The sequence below is a fragment of the Chelon labrosus genome (assembly GCF_963514085.1).
Source record: "Chelon labrosus genome assembly, chromosome: 7".
NCBI lineage: Eukaryota > Metazoa > Chordata > Actinopteri > Mugiliformes > Mugilidae > Chelon > Chelon labrosus.
In genome coordinates, this window is record NC_140343.1 from 11,950,547 (window position 1) to 11,965,146 (window position 14,600).

At 41.1% G+C, this 14,600-nt stretch overlaps 1 protein-coding gene across 1 annotated transcript; it reads right to left on the bottom strand.

The window, feature by feature from the left end:
* Nucleotides 1–4,853: 4,853 nt before the first annotated feature.
* Nucleotides 4,854–8,515, bottom strand: srek1ip1 (SREK1-interacting protein 1). The gene is made up of 5 exons (XM_084547645.1): nucleotides 8,383–8,515; nucleotides 7,602–7,649; nucleotides 6,612–6,779; nucleotides 6,198–6,276; nucleotides 4,854–5,886 (listed from the first exon to the last, which is right to left on the bottom strand). The coding sequence occupies exons 1-5, from the start codon at nucleotides 8,393–8,395 to the stop codon at nucleotides 5,652–5,654; spliced, it is 543 nt and encodes a 180-aa protein (XP_084403771.1). The 5' UTR covers nucleotides 8,396–8,515; the 3' UTR covers nucleotides 4,854–5,651.
* Between the last annotated feature and the right edge of the window lie 6,085 nt (nucleotides 8,516–14,600).

Here is a 14,600-nt window from a genome sequence, read left to right on the forward strand (position 1 = left end):
AAAAAAAAGAAACCGATTCAAAGATAACATTTTACACCATGCTGTTTCATAAGCAGTGTTCTATGTATAGGCTAATCTAATATCTCTCCCTGTTAATCCTGCTAAGTGGATTTTTAAACCATGAACACACAAATAAATATAGACGTAGATAATCTACATCACCCCTCTTTCTTACCAAAGATTAGTACAAATCCATAAATAATAATTTGTCTGATTTTCTCAGTTCTCTCTGACTTCAAATGACTCTATCCTTACAGTATCATATGCAGCTGTACTTCCTCTGGCTATTTAAAACTTTTTTTTTTTTTTTTTTTTTTTTACAGTAGTAGGGCATCCCGATCTCATCAAGACTATTCTGGAAAATGGTGGTGAAATGAAATGATTTACATGTAACACAGTAAGTGGAAAAGCATCAGAAGGATCCATGGTTTACAGGATCGGGGCCTACACATACTGGGTTCTGACTGACCCATATTCCAGAGCCAGGAAACTTGTCCTCATCACCACCACCTCCACAAGCAGCCTGGTCCAAAACAGGTTAGCTGTAGAGGGCCCACTGATCGTGATCCAATGCGACCCAGTGTTAATTCCCTGGTGAAAGCCACCCAGTCAGCCCAGCGATGCCTCGAAACCTCAAGGTTTATATGAACAAGCTCCACTCTGAATGGGAACCCAGGAACTAGGCCGGTAATAACAGACCTCAGGAAAAAAGATTTTGACCAAAGAGAGAGCGGTGAACAGAGACTCACCCCGTTCGCCCCCTCGTTTTCTTTCCCTGCAGGTTTTGGGAGAATGTCGAACACACTTCCTGTAAAGCTATGTAGTATTTATTACAGCCTCCGTTTTTGATGGCTGGATTTGATGTAGCCTGCTGTCTATTTATCCTAGAGGTCATTTGCTACATTAGGCCTGGTTTCGGGGCCAGGAGAGGAAGAGAAGAACGAAATCTAAGATGCAGGAACTAAATTGGTAGCAAATGTATAGCCTCCAACTTGCCCCTTGGCCCTAATGCGTTTTTCAAGCGCTCGGCTCAACGTGCTCCAAGATGCAGGGACGGCTTTCCTCTGAAATAATATTTCAACAGTGGTTACAGACGCAAAACCGGCGCCATCGCTCAGCTTGGGTTGTTCCCACCAAAGTGCAGCATAAGGGATTTTCATTTTATTTCTGGGAAGATATTATGCTTTGCTGTGTAGCGGTGGTGATCTTAAGGTTAAGAGAGGCAGGCTCGCGACCAAATGGTTGCAGGTTTTATGCCGTCTTTCTTCGACAGCTACACCACCGAGGTGCCTTTGAGCCAAGCATTTTGCAGTGCCTCCAGCGGAGCCACGCGCTGGCGTCAGTTAGAGACTGCGGTCGCGCTGGGCCGCTCCCAGATTGGATGAACGTAAGCGCTTGAATGCGAAGAAGGGTGTTGCTGGAAAAAATGTGTGCGTGTGTGCACGAATCCCTAAAAAAGGTGACAAACAGAGATTAGTGCTATAGCTAGCAGGCTGCCCACGCACGCCTGACAAAGAGCTACTTAAGTTATATAAAAACAAATTGAAAAGCACACCTTATGTTAACGAGAGATCATTTACCCCTATCGCAGTCGTTCAGGTCAGCCATTTCGCTAAACGCATTTGCATTAAGTTTGAGATCAACGCCTCAGAGATGTTTACATGGAGTCTGAAACGCCGTCGTGCCGCAGCTAAAAGATGACTTTGACCATCTCATTATCATTTAAATGGCTCAGTGGAGTCCCATTTGCTCTCCGCTTTCCTACAGCCCAAAAGGCTCAATAAAAACCAATGAGCTGATGAAAACAGGAAAACCTCGATGTCGTCTTATACAAACAGCATATGGTTTGCTCGGTGCGGCTGCACATGGCAGCACTCCTTCGAATTCATTTGCTCCTCTGTATGGAGTTGTCCTCTTACCATCTGTGCAATTCTGAAGTTTTCTTCTCCAAGTTTCTTTTTTTTGACGACACTTTGCCAAGATTATTCCGTTGGCATACATAAATATTTGCAGCATTCGCCAAGTATTAAGTTTTGACGATTGCAACGTGGAAATTTTAATGCATGGCACATTGGTGTCTGATCGGCCTGTTGGTATCATCCTTTAATCTTAAGCACAGAGGGTTAAACACTTTATATTAACGGAAATATGGGAAACGGTCTTATAAATGATGAAATATAAAGCTGCAGGACGATTTCTTCTCAGTGCTCACACTTTACCGGCCAAGAAATTTATTTGTAATTTTTCTTTTTTTGCTTAACAGAGATTTGACTTTGTATAAATGTCAAAATGTTCATCTTTGGTGGTGCCACATGTTATATTTGCAACATTTAATTCAGTTGTATTTACAGCAAAAAGATAGACAATGAGGCTTTAAAACAGGCTTCATCTCTATCAAGACCATACACTGATCAGGCATAACATTATGACCACATCTTCCTAATATTGTGTAGGTCTCCCTTGTGCCTCCAAAACAGTTGTGATTCATCAGAGAATGGACATGGGCCTTCTGAGGGTGTCCTGTGGGGGCCCTTTGGATCCTATGGGTTGAGGGGAGGGGCCTCTGTGGATCATCCTGCAGATACTTGATAAGTTTGGGATCTAGTGTATTTGGAGGCCAGGTCAACACCTTGCACTGTTCTTCATATTTTTTGAGTTGTTCTTAACCCATTTTTATGTGTGTGTCTGTGTCAGGCTGCATCCTGCTGGGGATGGCCGCTGCCATCAAGGAGTGTCATTGCTATGGGGTGGGGGTGCCTGGTCTGGTCTAGGTGGGTGCTACATGTCTAAGTAACATCCACACAAATGCCAGGTCCAAAGGTTTCCCAGCAGAACATTGAATTGTCACAAGATGGTCAATTGTCCTAATGTTATGCCTGATCTGTATATATTGCATCAGAAACAATACAGATTGTCTCAGCCCAAGACCCATAGGGTAGGCATCAAGGAGAAGGTTGCAAGGATCAATTCTTCTTCAACCTTGAGCAGAACCAAACGCGTTTAAACGGGATTCTTTTACCTGGGGCCTTGCTGGGCTGAGAGACACAAAGGAAGCAGAAGAAACAGAAGAGAAAGCAGGAAAAGACGAGAGCAGTGCAGATATAACAAAATAATGATTAAATACAGCGAGAAATGATGCAGGTTGGTGGAAGTAGACGATACAAGAAATGAACGCATGAATGAAAGTTTTAAGTCTAACCTTAAAAGTGGAGAGGGTTGTCTGCACCCACAGGAGAGGAGCCTGATAGCTGAAGCTTCCCAATTTGCTCTACAGGAACAACAAGGAAGTCTGCACTTTGAGAGCAAAGCATTTTGTGGTACCAAGAGATAATTTAGATAATGTGGAGCTTGGCCTAAGGGCCTTGTGTGTGTGCGGAGGAGGATTTTGAATTCTACTTTGGATTTTACTGGAAGCGGGCGATCTTATGCACACAAACCATTTCCTGTAAAGATTTTCCGATAGACATGTCTCAAATTGCAAATCCATCATCTCACCTGCTCCCTCGGCAATCAAACATCACAAACTCCGCACTTCCAGTAACTTTATTGACGGCTTGTCTGTCCTCGCCCAGTTGTCAGCAGAACATTGTTTTTTTGTTGTTTTTTATGGAAAAGACCGTAGACCCAAAATAAAAAAAAAGGTAAAGGAGCAGGATGCGTCTCATCACAACGCCAGGCTCTGATCGGCAGCCATGCATGTAGCTGTCAGGATGCTGCCGATGTTGAAGAAGATATCCCCTTCCCCAAGGCAAAGTGAAATTAATGGCCTATTTATAAACACCTGTCACACGGCCCAGATTGAGCACGCGGGCTTCCAAATATCTGTGTTTTTTTAGGCCCTTTTTGCTTTTCCGTGTCTTACTGACACCATGGGGGTGGAATGATGAAAGCAATAATTAAATTGATGCATATTATGGTACCTGCCTCGGGCCACCATGGTGCCTCAGCCCTTAGCTGCCTGTCTGGGCTTAAAGGTCCTCAGCAGAGGTGGAGGTTCACTCTGCCTCAGAGACTCCCTAAAAGACTGCTGTAATAATATATAATGTATAATGTAGTTACAGTAGATGCCATTGATTACACAGATTGTACCCTACACAACACCCCCCCATGTCTTTAAAGAAAATCCCCTTCAAACATTTGCTATAGGTAGTGAGATTGATGTTTGACAGGTGCCTCTTCCTTTAAGCGGCCAAGCCCAGGAGTGTTGTTACTCAGCAGCTTGTGTCTACTCTTGATTATTTGGCAAATCAAACCGGAGCGGGGGAAGTTTCGTACGACTCGTGACTCTGTCTGTCTAACTGTCTGTTTGTTTGCTTACCTCCATCACACATTATTAGGAGAGCTGAAGGACGGCCGTAACCTGAGGTGATCCAGTTCAGTCTTGAAACCGTTCACACCGTGACCACCAGGCAGAGTGAAAAAACAGACCACAGCACAATGTGTGGAATCCTAACGTGTTTTTTATGTTTAAACTAAACCTCCATTTTTTGCCATTGTTTTCCTCTGACCCCGTAACTTTTTTGTTTTCATTTTGAGCTGTTTTTAAAGTTTTATGTGAAAGACGATTCATTTTCAGTTTGGAGATATAAGAAAATGGAACAAAAATCACAACGGTCAGTCGCACTGTTTGAAGTCTTGATTTTTTTTCATCTATTATTCAACTGTTATTAACAATAATATTAGAATCAACCATCTCAGTCTCAGTCCAGTCAATTTCTAACACATTTTAGGTGTGTTGCTGCCCCCTACCGGAAACAGGACTGTACTGCATCAGGTCCATTAACAAGTTACCTGTAGCCATGATCACTTTGTGTTGATGTCAGTTGTTTCATAAACTAAAAAGAATGACACACTTATACAAATATATATTTTTATTGCAGCAGAAGAACCTAAATGTTGAACCGAAAAAAAAAAACACAAAGCGTTGTTCCTTAACCTGACATGAAAAAAAAATCAGTTTGATTTTTCTTTTCATTACATTAGCTGTAACTACACATTCTTACCAGGAACGTCTGAAAGGTTTCACTGAGTTAAAGTAGTCAAAGTACAACACAATCATTTCAGATTTTCTATACCGTAAAAAAATAACCTAGTTCAATTACTGCAAACTTGGCGGCACTGATAGAAATAGGCTGATTGTTAATAACGGCCAATATTTCATCCAACAACTATAATGCATCGTGACTCTTTTCTGTTATTGGAGTGAAATTACGTTTGAGATTAACACTAAAATGTTTATGGGAAAAGAGAATCACTGAAATAACGAAATGTGAAAAGAGTAAAAAGAGAGCAAAAGCATGAGGAACCAGAAATCTACCCCACCTACAGTAATCATGTATGACATTTTTTGATTGATTTAAAAAAAAATAACAAAAAAAAACACTTCCACTGATGTTCTGCAGTAAGTATAAAAGGGCAGGGTGGGCTTAATGACTGCACCACTACACATGCGTCACTTAAAATTCCTCTGCACACAGGTCCGATGTGAAACACTCTTTGGGCAGTGTACGGTTTGTAACTACTGGTAACTACTGTAATTGTATGGATTCAAAATGAGGTGCGTTGTTTAGACAATGTTACCGAAACACTTATCATGATCTGGAATGGAGAATAAATACGTTGGACGTCCTGAAGCTGCACAGACAGTTGGTTCAGTCACTTTCTGAGGAATCACTGGAGCTGGACGAGGAGGACGATTCGTGTTTCCTCTTCTTCTGACTCTTTTTGTGATGCTTCCCCTGCTCCTTTTTGTTCTTTTTGCTTTTCTTCTTGTGGCTTTTTAATTTCTTTTTCTTCCTCCTCTCCTCTTCGTCGGACGATGAGCAGGACCTGCTGCGCTTCTTTTTCTTTTTTGGAGTCTCCTCATCACTTGACGACGAATCAGATCTAGGTCAAGGAGAAACACTGATTGGAATCAATGCGTAATGGCAAAATTGCCAATATACAAACTCCTCTTAAGTTAACTTAAGACAAACTTTAATCGTCCATAAGGGAAAATGAAATAGTATAAGAAAAAAATTTACAAAATTAGCATATGATTAAATGTACAAGAAATAGAGATGGAAGATTTTATATATCCACAAATATAGACATTGGGTCTACGTATATTTAGACTGCCCTGATGTCAAAAGACCACACAAGTATAAAGACAGGTTTACAGGTTCAGAGAAAAAAAAAACACATGAAGAATATTATACCTCTTTCGTGACTTTCTGTCTTTGCTTTTCTTCCGCTTTTGCTTCTTTTTTCGATCTCGATCGTTGTCATCATGGGAACCTACACAAAACATGTACATGGAAAACATTTTTATTTGGAAATACTGAACTATTAAAAAAGGGATGGGTAAGACTACTAAGTTCAAGCCATTGAGAGTGCTGCTGTGCAATTACAAAAATATTTTTAACAGGGTTTTACTCACTTTTAATCAACAGGAGCAACAACAGAAAATGATTTTTGTCTCAAAAAACCAGGACGCATTGATTCAGTTTTCTTTAAACAAAATATTGATCATTTTATTGTTATGTTCTAAACTAGTACGTATTGTATTATAAATAAAATTATAAAATTTTGAGAGCCCAAGGAAAACAAGCTGTACTTGAATGTAATCTGACCTTTCCGATGCTGGCCCCTTCGCACCTGCTTCTCATTGCGCTGAACGGCAGGTTCTTCGTCGTCGTCGTCGTCGCTCTCCTCGGTGCTGGTGCTGCTTACATCCAGTACGATGTCTTTCTGGGGGTCGACTCGGACAAAATTGCGGCACTCAAACGTTAAGTGGCCCGCTGGCGAATGAAAGACAAAAGGGACAGTAATGATTGTGATATGAGGGGAGCAGCTTCTCAATTTCATAGTTTACGTTTTAGCATTAAAAACTTTATCCTTGAAACAGACAGAAAGAAATTACGAATCAGTGTCTTGTGACAAAACATTTAGACAGTTAAATACCCATGACTACACATATTTTTTTTGAAAAAGATAGACATTGAAGCTTTTGAAACAGGTTTCATTGACTCTATCAAGACCATACACCGATCAGACATAACATTATGACCATCTTCCTATATTGTGTAGGTCTCCTTTGTGCCTCCAAAACCATTGTGATCAGAGAATGGACATGGGTCTTCTGAGGGTGTCCTGTGGTGTCTGGCAGAATGTTGTTAGTGTGGGCCTTTGGGTCCTATGAGTTGAGGGGAGGGGCCTCTGTGGATCATCCCACAGATACTTGATCAGTTTGGGATCTAGTCAGCTTGGAGGCCAGATCAACACCTTGTGCTGTTCTTCATGTTTTGTTGAGTTGTTCCTATGGGGATGCTGCTGCCATCAAGGAGTGGCATTGCTATGGGGTGGGGGTGCCTGGTCTGGTCTGGTCTGGTCTAGGTGGGTGCTACATGTCTAAGTAACATCCACATGAATGCCAGGTCCAAAAGTTTCCCAGCAAAACATTGTATTGTCACAAGATGGTCGATGTTATTTACTGACTCCTGTCAGTGGTTTTAATGTTGTGGCTGATCGGTGCATTTACCCAAGTTCATAAAGCAGATTTTATCAACACCTACTTCCTCTTCTAACTTGAAATGCAACTTGTAGGTCAAAGCTTTACTTACGATATCCACATTTCTTGCACCCAGCCCTGATGTTGTCCTTATTAGGACCTGTAAGATAAAAATAAGTTATTTTTTTTAATATGGTTGCGTGAATTAAATCTACACGTCCAAAAACAAGACTATTAGTTTAACACGATATCATGCATGTACAGTGTCTGTGAAGGGCCTCAGTCTCCAGGTCATGGTATGTCCAAAAAGGCAACTGGACTTGAGTTTTTGAGAAGATGTTAAGCCACTCATCCAAGTAGCTTCTTCAGTTCTAGGGAACTGGTGGGAGGTTTAAATAGTCGTTGAGGGGGGACTGTTTGTCCCTATCCTCTTTCCCATGAATGGTGACCACTCTAACCATGCATGTACAGTATCTTTTAGATGCTAGTCTTTAATTCACGTTAATAGCATTTAGCACATCTGTAAGTATTGCTGTATTACTCAGTGATATATAGCTTATAGTCACAATCTACTGCGAAATATTTTAACAATGATTGGCCATATAGCAGTTCATTCATTTGGTTTACAATATAAAAAAGCGCCAAGTGTAAATTTGAGCTGTAGACATTTGTAAAGTGAAAAACATAAGCTACTTATACACGAAGATATTAAAAGTTTCTCATTAGGAGCTGAAGATGCAGTTTAAAGGAAGTGCAGGCAACGTTAAGCTAACGTTCAGGTTAGCACCACTTTGCTCAACCGTTGCTTTGCTCTGGGAGCCATTAGATTTGCAGAGTAAACCAAAGGATAAACAAACAAGAAGATGTTAAACTTTTAAAAATCAACTACGTACCAGGTACAGCCATTTCCCCTTCCACGATTAAGCCGAAAAGGTACAAAAACTATAAGTTTTTTTTTTCTTTAAGCGCGAATGAGCTTAATTTCTACGAGTCCTCACACAAAATATCGTCGTCCGGAAACATTTGTTCTAGAAACTACTGGGTTCCTCCTTTGTTGTTCTTACGTTTCCCATTCACCGGCGGTTGGAAAAACAGATTAGTGGTCCTCTAGCGCCACCCACCGGACGGGAGTTTGGTGCAGTCGACTCCCTAAAATTATTTATTTCACTAACAACAGCGTCCCAAAACATTTTAAGCCAGCTTTAAATAACCTAAAAATACACACATGAACCACTGTTTAAAACTCTTGTACTGAATCAGTACTTTATGATTTATAAATAATGTTATACTGTGTTTAGACAAAGTAAAAAATGTGCCAAAATGCCTTATTTTCTTCTTAAGTTTACAATAGAACCACAATTTACTGACAAAATCTGATTGTGTGTATTTTTCTGTTTTCAGTTGTCCAGATGTTTATTTGATGGGGCCAAAGGATTTACCATGTGCAGTGGAGTGTGAGCTGAAAAGTTTATTATGTTTTATTTTGCATCCTGATCCTGAATTCGTATTCATCAATGTCCTACATTCGAAACAAAACAAACGAAAAAAAAAAAATGTCAGCAATATTTGCGCCACGTCTGATTGCTTTCCCAGTAAAGCCGGTTGTGGTTTTTTTGTTAAGGGTTAATTGAAGACAGCCAGAGTCAGGGTGGCAGATGGAAAATGTTGACAGATGCGGGGCCCCCAGACATGCTCTCATCATCATGTCTGTGGCTGTGACACAAACACACTGACACACACACATTTGAGATCCTGATCCTTTTGATGATGCCATCTGCCTCAGTAGTCGCCAACTCTAAACTGCAATAAACTTTAGTTACTATTAGAACTCAAATTGTCATAGTGATGGCTACTCAGGTGATGCCTCGCGCTAGGTTGCCTCAAGTTCTAAAGTTCAACTCAACCAGAAAACTTTATTGAACCTCACCTTATCTCATGGTCTTAGAATCACCTATGACCTCACTGTATGTTCAATTTCCAACAACTACACACACACAAAATGAGTTTGTCTATCTTGTAATATGAATAAGTTTAATTCTCCACACATAGAAAAGTCTGTTTGAACTATTATTGCAATATTAACATTGAAGCAAAGTGTTCTGTTTTCAAGATGTTTTAGTTTTTAGATATGGTCAAAACACTGTAAATACCGCATTTCCCATCTGGAAGTTTAGCATTATAATGTAAAGTCTCTCTCTGGGATTTTAAAACAAACTGCAGCAACTTATATTAAGCGTTACCGGAAAGAAGAATCGGCTTCTTAAAGCTACTTAAAAGGGCACAAGACACAGGTGCATGTTGGTTTATTCTCTTTTCAGCCACTGGAAGGTGCACTTTACAAGAGACAACCATTGTATATTACTGTTCCCATAGTCCAGTTGAAATGAAAGGGCTGCAACTGCTGCCATGGTGCTGAGAAGAAACTAAATTAATATTGATATATGATATCTGATATCTGAATATTAGCCCTCTCAGCATAGGGAGATGTTGTGGTTGAGCAGGATGGATAGGATCAGGAATGAGTACAATAGAGGGACAGCTAATGTGAGATGTTTTTGGAGATAAAGGCAGAGAGGCCAGGTTGAGATGGTTTGGACATGTTCAGAGGAGGGTATAGTGAATATACTGGTCGAATAATGCTGAGGTTAGAGCTGCCATGCAGGAGGTCTAGTGGAAGACCTAAAAGGAGGTTTATGGATGTGGTGAAAGACATGAAGGTAGCGAGCGTGCGAGAAGAGGATACAGAGGATAGGGCGAGATGGAAGCAGATGATTCACTGTGGCAGAAAGGAAAAGAAAAAGAAGAATAAAGATGCCTCATGTTACCCCCTCAGTTGCAACGAATTGACCGGATCATAAGGAATTTCCAGTATGATTGAGGACGGTAGTGTAAACTTTGCTAATCCATTCCCTTCAGGAGGAAGATGTCAGGATTTTTTCAGGGTGAGGAAGGGCCCAAATGCTGGACACCAGGCGATGAGGAAGGAGTAGGCAAAAAACAAATTTAATCAAACCAAACGTAACACAAGGCGCTGCATAAGGCAGGAGATCCAAAAATCAAAACCTTCAAAAAAAGACGAGCATAACAGGACAAAACTAGAGCTGAAAAACACAGGGAACACAGAGAAACGGTGGAAAACAGTATGACACGACAGAGGAAAAAGGGAAAGGCAGGACTATATATACACACAAGGGCAGAAGAGACACAGGTGAAACCAATCAGGGTGGGGCAGACAATTACGCAGGTGGGAAACCACAGGACAGGAAGAAAGCAAACTTAAGAAAACTTAACGAAATAAAACAGGAAACTCAAAAACATGAAACATGAACGAAGCTCAAAACATGAACACAGGAAATCAAAACGCAGAACCATGACAGGAGAGAAACATAGGTGTAGCAAGAAGCAGTTGGCCTGTGGTAGTCATGAAACGAGATGTTGAAACAAGTGTTGTGAAATGATTGAAAGATTGTCTCTGTAAATGTAGCCATTGTCATGTTTAATAGACCCTTTTCATAGCATCTAAACACAGGTGTAAGTTATAATTACAGCCCTGTGCCATTTACCATAGGTGGACCAGGTCCCTGGGTTGTGCACGTAGACTTACTGGTTATGACAAACTAAACAGAACGGGACTATAATTACTGTTATATATTAAACCCGTGTTTACCCTGCTATGGCATGTCAAAAAGGCTTCTGTGAGAAGGCACATCCCTGGGGTTTGTAGAATTCAAGTCCGTCTGTCTCCACCAGTACGCTGGAGGAACGCCAGTCTGAACGGGATGAAGACCTCGTCTGTTGGCTCTTACTGTATAATACTCCACTGGCATTAACAATCATAAACTGTTATTCCTGATGGCGTTTCCAGTAGTGTCTTTACGATTTTATGATTTTCACTAGCACATGCTGTCGCCTAAAAATGTTATTACACTTAAAAAAAAAAAATACATTTTCAAAGTTCTATTGCTTCTCATGTCTGTGGAGTTTAATCCGAGAGCACCCAAATACTGAAGCACAAAACTGAGGGTTATCGTCTTAAAACTAATTTATGTGTCTGAAGTCTGAACATAGTCTTAGCCGGTCTCTCTTTAGTTTGCCAGTCTCAGCTAATTCCAGACTCTATTAATCTCAGATAAACCTCACAAATCTATTTTTAAAAGTTGTTGTGTTTTTTAAGCGTGTGTTGTTTTTAAATGTGCCCACTGTTCATCTGTCAAACGAGAGCTAACTCAATGCCTGCTTTGTGATTCAAGACTATACGCTGAGTTACCATCAACACAGAGACAAATCAGTTGATTTTCGTCTTTATTTTAGACACTTTAAACGTTTAGCTGAAAAGAGATTTGGCCTTTAATCAGCTGCTGATAGGCTGGATGTTAGACTTTGACTGTGACAAATCTTTCCTGCTGTCACTATTTTCCTCTTATCCTCGGCTCTCCTGTGCCATTACTGTCCTGTTGCCTCCTATTACTTGCATCTCCAGTATAAAACAACTTTGTGATTAAATGTTTTACCATCAGTGTCGTCACAGATTTTGTTAAATCTTCATAAACGGACATCTGTCTGTGCGCAGCATCTACAATTTTCTTGAGCAATTGCACAAAGAATCCATTTTAAAACTGAAAAATTTGAAAAATCTGAATTGAAATTGATTCAAAGTGTTATTACATGCCAAACATTTTCAATGAAACCAATTACTCTGGATCACTTCTTCTTCTTCACAACAGACTTTTACTCAATTGCACAAAAGAAAGGCACACATCTACGCACAACATGCTGTAAATAAAAAGGGCAGTTGGTGTACATGTGCCATAACAAAGGGGTTGTCATCAAAGTGGTTCCCAGTCCGTGACAGGATTTATGAAATTCTCCAACTGAGATGAATCATGGACTTTAAACACATTTCAAAGTCAACTGATTACAAAATGGCTTTAATAAACTTTTGGCAGTGATTTTGAGAGCACAACTGGAAAAACAAAAACACTGAAAGCAATCTGAAGTCTACTGGGACGCGTCACAGTGAATCAGTTTGTTAAAGGTCTTTTTGCCAGCTTTTGCACGCATTCAGATTCATTATTCACGTCTTTGTGGCACAAACAAAAGTCAAAGACACAGAATCAAAATGCGGCTCTGGTGGTTCCTTCCCAACCAGAGTGTTATTGTCATTCAGTGTTATGTTACCCCAACAAGATGGAAAATTGGGCTGGGGGAATGGGAATGTTTAAGTATGAGGGACATTCTTCCACAGATAAAAGAGGAAGCATAGAGTAGAGTAAGATGTCAGTTTACATATTTTAATCAGAAAGAAGCAAAGTCCACATAAAGGACTAAGGGGTCTTGTAAAGGACAGTTTATACCTCATACGCATAGACGCCATAACCTACATACGTAGCCTACGTTGGTGCGAGCCATTTATACTTGTTCACTCGTCAGTCTGTCTCGCTCTATAAAAACACCACCCAAACACTCGTCAACGCTGTGTCTTTTTTGCCAGCCAGGTTAATGTTTGTTTCTACTACCTGCTTCACTTTCAACGATGGCGACTGAAACTTTCGCCAAAATTTCGCCAAAGACGAGTCATGCAAATGTTTGTATCTCTGAACCTCAGTTAACCTCTTCTCGAGGTGGTCCATCGTTATTGATCCAAAACAATCAATTCAAAAACTGTGGAGATGGAGAAGCAGACGGAAATAGTAAAGCGGAAACCCGCTACTACCAAGCGGACCAATCACAGCTCTTGCGGTCTGCATTGCCGTGACGCGTAGTTACATTTCTGGGGAAGTGCTTGTCAGGCTAAGATGTTACGTTCTGCATGCGTAGGGTTTGGGCTAACGCCGTAGCCACAGCATTAAATTGATGCAGAAGTATACAAGGTGCATTAGAGTCTCTGTGAGGCTGTATTTAGGTACAGTACTGCAAAACCAAATGCTAACTTGTCTTATATAAAAATGCTGGCATGCAAACATTAAAGTTACACTGCAGGACATATAAATAAATGTCCATTATATTCAAGCTATTGCCAAATGCATCCACAATGCTATTTAAGTCCGTCAGTGCAGATACCCTAGTTTACAGATCATTGACAAAGCTCACAGTTGACTTAAAACCTCATGAATTACAATTTTATCGACTGTACACACAGTCCCCTGGGTGGTCCAGTCTGGCCCCCAAGAAATATCAGCCGCATGGCTTATTTGTAAACCAAGCGTGAGCGTGACCTACATGGCCAACTTGTACATGGAAATGAACAGACTTAAACTAGTTGGGTGAGAGAAGCAGTCCATATCACAGGAGTCCCTCTTCTGCGGCGTCTGGCCAGCACCTGGAGGACATCGCAGATGTAGCGGAGGATGTTTTTGGCCGGAGACCTGCCTAGGAAAATAAACCTGCGTCTGACCTCAAGCGCCAGTCGGAGGTTCTCCTGACCTCACCACCTGACACAATGTTCCTCCCACAAGCCGAGGCACCATGCCTGGGTGGCCATGCAGGAAAAAGGAACTCTCTTTGGCGTTTTTTCAAAAGGGAAAACAAAAGCTGTGAGGAGGGAAAGCAGTATTCTGAACAGATGCAATTCCACCGCGATGAATAAACTCTTGATTTATTGACGTTCGTCTTCTTGGCCTTCATTTACTTTTATTCAGGCTGAAATAGAAACCGATTCAGGAATCCTTTTGTGCATGGTTCTTTGGCAGCTGTTGTGTTTCTGCCTGGTCTTGTTCAAGGCCTTGGCAGGTAGGGCAAACAGCAGCTGGAATTGATTTGTTTGGAATGATGCTTCTGTATGCGGTAAGAGTGTTGCTGCTCTTCCTCACCACCCCTGTCCTCCCGGCTCTCTTGTTCAGCCCTCCCTGAATCTTTCTGTGAATGTGCAATGGCTTCTGTAATGAGGCCTCTTTGATGCGAAGAAGATCTGGGATAAGCAGAGGGATTCGTTGATTTGGAGGCAAGGAATGCAAGGCAGGTACAGCATGGTTGTGTGGGTTGTTTTGAACTTTTTTTCTCATCAGACCGTGCTCAGTCATCTTCGGTACAAATGCATCTCGCTGGATGTCTACAGAGTCTGTGCTCCTGCGTCATTCCATCAGCATTTTATTTTCACATGCCTGCCTTTGTA

What these genes read in the sequence shown, in the direction of transcription:
- srek1ip1 (XM_084547645.1), bottom strand. An exon ending in AAGGGGCCAGCATCGGAAAG is followed by an intron (nt 6,277 to 6,611) that starts GTCAGATTACAT and finishes TGTTTTGTGTAG; the next exon opens with GTTCCCATGATGACAACGAT. An exon ending in GACAGAAAGTCACGAAAGAG is followed by an intron (nt 5,887 to 6,197) that starts GTATAATATTCT and finishes TCCTTGACCTAG; the next exon opens with ATCTGATTCGTCGTCAAGTG.